At 40.5% G+C, this 5,833-nt stretch overlaps 1 protein-coding gene across 1 annotated transcript; it reads left to right on the top strand.

The window, feature by feature from the left end:
- The first annotated feature begins 3,013 nt into the window (after nt 1-3,013).
- LOC125852640 (uncharacterized) lies at nt 3,014-4,564 on the top strand. Its single transcript, XM_049532360.1, has one exon. The coding sequence runs from the start codon at nt 3,014-3,016 to the stop codon at nt 4,562-4,564; it is 1,551 nt and encodes a 516-aa protein (XP_049388317.1).
- The last annotated feature ends 1,269 nt before the right edge of the window (nt 4,565-5,833 follow it).

The following is a 5,833-nucleotide window of genomic DNA, read 5'->3' as shown; positions in this document are numbered from 1 at the left end:
GGGACCCAGACCGTGTTGTGTTCGTCTTTAAAGACTTTGAACTAACCTCTACATTGGAGGAAATCCTCTATTTCACCAGTTTGAAGTATCAAAGAATGGGTCAAATTATTCCACACAGTCAATCAGGGAAGAAATTCCTTCGCTACTTAGGGTTGAAAAATGAAAAGAAACTTCGGTGCTTCGAAAATAATTGGGTTTCTTTGGACTACCTATATGAGAGGTATGGACGCTCGGATAGTTACAAGCTGTTTAGGAAAGAATTTTCTTGTACTCAAGTTCATTGGCAAGTTAGACGTCCTATTGCATTTGCTGTGGCTTTACTAGAGACTTTGGTATTCCCACGAGAATACGGATGCATTAGCACTTGTATATGTTCTGTGGCTCGAGTACTTTTTGAGGGAGTAGATGGCGAAGAACTCACTGNTTCCCACGAGAACACGGATGCATTAGCACTTGCATATGTTCTGTGGCTCGAGTACTTTTTGAGGGAGTAGATGGCGAAGAACTCACTGTGGTTCCCATGATTTTAGCAGAAATATTTCGAGCTCTTGGGAAATGTAAAAGAGGGGAATCAAACTTCTTTGAAGGTTGCAATCTTCTTTTACAAATGTGGGCAATGGAACATTTTCACCAACGTAAAAACATGGATGACATATGTTTTAGCAACATAAATCATATTAACAGTTTTTACGATAGGATGAAAGAGTTTGTGTATCCGGTTGGTACTGATGATTGGTATGAGTTTCTGGCCCACCGCACTAGTGACCAAATCAGTGGAAATATCCATTACTCCCACGTTCCCCTGCCTATATAAGATGTAGAAGGTTTTAATATATCGAGCTTATTGGGTTAAAAGGTCTCCAGCCATATGCTCCGGTGCGCGTGCTTCAACAGTTTGGTCAACCACAAGTAATTCCTCTTCGAGCAAATATGAGGAATTCTGAAATTTCCTTTGGACCAAACTTTGAAGTCCCTAGAGCCAAAGAGATTCTTCATGAGTGGGACAATATCCTCACGATAGATATCGGAAATGGGCCTGAAAAGGAAATTCCAGAATACTAGGTATGGTTTCAAGAAGGTCGCAATAGCATAAGTTCAGAAGGTGAGCAAGGTTTTGAGGATATTGGAACGACGATTTGGATAAAACATTCATCTTGGAACCAAAATAGTTACTCCTAAAGTGTGGGCTCAAATGCAAAATATAATGCGATGTTTGGACAATGTGGGAGCAGGACCTAGCAACGTGGGAGCATCATCTTCACTTCCTCCACCAGCGTGATTGATAGCAGTTTAGGCCATGTCTTAGATTTGTCTTTATATTATGTCATTTTTATGTATTTCTTAGTTTCTTCGTTGCACTCTTTTATTTGTATTAATGAAAGCTTGGCCTTTTGTTTCCCAAACTCGAGTTGTCACAAATTAATGGCTTGGATCAATCTATCATAAAACGTTATGTTTGACATTTAGGCCCACCTCTGGCAAAAAGAGGTCCCATGCATATTAGGATACATTTTCTTTTTGAATATCTGTTTTGTTATATGATTTACTTGTTGCGTAACACATGCTTGTTCTTTATTTATTTATTGTTATTATTTAATTATCTGCCTAATTATTAATACCATTGAAACAACGATCGCCCACTTGATACTAATATTTCTCTCTTTTTGAAGGCTTTCTTCCTTTTGATTTATTTCCCCAAAGGTTGAATTGCGTTGACTACGAACTGGCGGATCATCCATACTTTACGAGATCAAAAGCACGTGCAGACATGACTGATTCAGGTGCATCTGATCAAAACGGTTTGGGACTTGTCACTGTCCTAAGAGATGAACCCGAGACTTCGGAAGGAATGGAACCAATCCCTTATGATGTACACATTGCCAATTTGATGCAAAAAATGACTGATATGCAAAGTGAGATTGATCGACTTCGAAACCTCACCAATTTGTCCATCACTTTGAACACGCCACTTCCCGAGCATGGAACAAACACAGCTACTCCGCCTCTTTTTCCACATGTTGACTCTCCTACTCCTCAATTCTTTCCACCAAACCCTTCCCTTCACAAGACTAATCTAACTGCTTCCAAACAATCCACCAACCCTCAACAACCCAACTTTCCATAAAACAATTCGCAACAAGCCAACCCTTTACCCTTCACTACCCCATATGCGCCCCAAACTTCACTTACCCAAACTCCAGTCATTCAAACTAACCCACTTACCCAAACTACCCCACTCACCCAAATCGCCTTACCTTTCCAAAAATACCAAATGACCCAACATGTACCGGTGGCACACACTGCAATCCCTAATGTTCAATATGTGCCTCAAGTATATGTAGCGGAAGCTCAACCTTTCCTTAATCCAATGCCAACCATGCCAGAAGTCGATCCATATGAAGAGATGGAGAAAGAAGCAAGGTCAAGAATAGATGACAATATAGCAAGGGAGATTCGTAATTTGAAGGAAGCTTTCAAAAGTATCCAAGTTCATAAGGGGGTTGAAGGTCTTGAATATGAGGATTTATGTGTTCATCCTGATGTTGAATTACCCGTGGGGTATAAGGTACCAAAATTTGATGTATTTGATGGGAAGGGAAATCCTCGAGCTCATTTAAGGTCGTATTGTGACAAGTTAGTTGGAGTGGGGAAAGATGAGGCCATTAGAATGAAGTTGTTTATAAGGAGCTTGACAGGAGAGGCCCTTGATTGGTACACGAGTCGAGACCCACAGAAATGGAATAGTTGGGGTGCGATGGCGCAAGAATTCATGGATAGGTTCAAGTTTAACACTGAGGCAATTCCGGACAGGTTCTACTTGATGAAGTTGGAAAAGAGGTCAACAGAGTCATTCAGAGAGTATGCAATGCGGTGGAGAGCAGATGCCGCAAAAGTTCAACCTCCAATGGCAGAAAGTGAGATGACATCTCTTTTTATACAATCCCAAAAGGATGCAACATACTATGAAAAGATGATAAGTGTTGTAGGGTAAAAGTTCTTTGATGTTGTCAAGATGGGAGAATTTATTGAAGAAGGTATTAAAACTGGGAGAATCACTAATTTGGCAGCCCTGCAAGCAACAAGTAATGTCATTCACTCGGATTCAATCGGAGGAGCCCTTAAGAAGAAGAAGGACGGTGTGTTTGCTGTCATGACCATCCAGGAACGTAGGCCAAACCAAATGTTAACCTACCAAAACCCATTACCCCAACCTTCATACTATAGTCAGTATACCCAAATTCCTCAACCCTATTATCAACCTTCACCTGCCCCTTACCCAGTTTACACCACCCAACCAACATATTGTCCACCTAGAGCACCTGCTTATTCAAATCCATCACGATACCAACCCACATATCCATCCCAATCCCACTATCAACCACAAAGCCATCCATCAAATGCACCTAGACCCTGCCCAAAATTTGAAAAAAGACCGGCCAAAACTTATACACCTTTAGCCGAACCTTTAGCCCAACTATATGAACGATTGAGAACTGCAGGAGTACTCCAACAAATCCAAGAACGAATTCCCAATCCCCTCCCTGGATGGTATGACGAGACCAAGCACTGTGCATATCACTCCGGAGCTGCTGGACATGACACTGAAAGTTGCCTCACTCTCAAAGACATGATTGAGGCATTGATCAAAGAAGGAATCATTCAACTCAAAGGCGTTGCCCCCAATGTAAACAACAACCCGCTGCCAAATCATAGCAATGTTAATATGATCACCGTTGATGAAGATTGCAACTTAGAAGGGACTATAGTACCAGTCAAGATAGAGAAGAATGTCGAGACATCGGCTTTTATTTCTCCTGTAATCACAGTCCAAGCACGAGCACCAATTGAAGTGGAAGTTTTTCTTCCCAAGTCTAGGATTATGGCCCTTGTCGCTCAATCATCCCCTTTTGACACTAAAGCAGTTCCTTGGGATTACTCAACTGATGCAAAGGACAATGGAAAAGGAAAGATAGTTGTAGAAGCCGCTGTTGCAGGAATGACAAGATCCGGGCGTTGTTATACCCCTGAAGAAGTTGTACGAGAAGGACCAAACAAGGAAAACAACCAAAAAAGGGTTGTGACAGAGGCTAAAGTGGAAAATTTCTGGAGGAAGATGCCAACTAAGGAATATTCAGTTGTTGAACAACTGAAGAAAACTCCTGCTCAAATTTCCTTAATGGCCTTATTGATGAATTCTGTAACTCATAGGAACGCTTTGGTGAAGGTTTTAAATGAAGCTTATGTTCCAGTTGAGACCACTAGTGAGAACTTTTCCGCCATGGTAGGACAAGTTTTGGAGGCTAACAAAGTTACCTTTCATGAAGATGAGTTGTTTCCTAAAGGTTTGGGACATAACAAAGCGTTGAACATTACTGTCAAATGTAGGGATAAGTTTATTTCAAGAGTTCTGATTGATAATGGTTCAACTGTTAACATATGCCCTTTCACTACTCTTCGAGCTTTGGGAATCAACATTGGAAAGATTCGTGAAAGTCATGTAAGGGTTAGAGGCTTTGACGGGACACAAAGAGGAGTCATTGGAGAAATTAATTTGCCATTGTAAATTGGACCGGTGGAGTTCATTGTGGAATTCCAAGTGTTGGATATATTTGCTAGTTATAATTTATTACTTGGAAGGCCATGGATTCATATGGCTGGTGTGGTTCCTTCCACTTTGCACCAGACCTTGAAATTCATTTGGAACCATCAGGAAATTGTTGTTCATGGAGAAGGTAACAACTCAATATATCCTGAAAATTCAGTCCTTGTTATTGAAAGTATGGAAGAGTTGGATGGGTCTGTATTCCATATTAGGGAAATTGTGTGTGCTACTCAAGTTGGAAAGACAAATTTCCACGTGTGCTTATGATGATGGCTTGGGAAATATTGAAAAATGGTTTTATCCCGGGTCAAGGTCTTGGAGCGAAATTGGATGGAATAGTGGAACCAATTCAATTGCCTGGTCAGAAATACACCTTTGGTCTTGGATACGAGCCTACTCCTGAAGAAATCTCGTCGGCTAATCTCAAAAGGAAATGTGACATTCCCTTGCCACAACCTATCCCGCCCTTGAATCAGTCATTTTCCAAGGCGTTTGCTGCACAAGGATTAGAAGAAGCTGTTGAAGATAACCTCACAGAAGGGCTCAAAAACTTGTTCATTGAAGAAGCGGAATGCAATATGATTTTGGAGGACTGCACTGAGGCCCCGACCATATGGGATGCTATGCTTGAAGATGATTTGAACAATTGGACTTGTAACCCGTCCCCGGTTCTCCGGGAATCTTGGTAGATGATTGTATTAGAATTAACAAAACAACATGATTCAAATTGAGGCCTGAATCATGTTTTTGAATTTGATGTGTTTTGCCTCCATCTTTTGAAAGCTTAAATGTCAAATCTATGTTACCTTTTTTTTCTGCTTTAAATTTTAAAATTTGTCCTTGATTATTTATTTCTTTTCTTTCTTTCAATAAGCAAACTAATAAATCTGTCAATGCCAAGAATGTGACATGTAATGAAACGAGCGAACAAACCTCAAACAGTGAACAAACTTTCGCAGAATATGAAGAAGATATGCAGCCTGGAGAGTTGACTAATGAGTTTGAACATTTTGAGAATAAAGAAAAGCCAAATTTGGATGAAACTGAGACGATAAATTTGGGAGATTCAGCAGAATTGGTGAGGGAAACAAGAATTAGTGTTCATTTGACTCCGTCCCAAAGAAAAGAGCTCATTGATCTGTTGAGACAATACATGGATGTGTTTGCATAGTCTTATGATGATATGCCAGGTCTAAGCACGGATATTGTTTCACACAGGTTGCCAATTGA

Source organism: Solanum stenotomum, unplaced genomic scaffold, assembly GCF_019186545.1.
Source record: "Solanum stenotomum isolate F172 unplaced genomic scaffold, ASM1918654v1 scaffold37962, whole genome shotgun sequence".
NCBI classification, from domain to species: Eukaryota; Viridiplantae; Streptophyta; class Magnoliopsida; order Solanales; family Solanaceae; genus Solanum; species Solanum stenotomum.
Note: the sequence above shows the minus strand (reverse complement) of the source record. Positions and strands in the feature narration are given on the sequence as shown.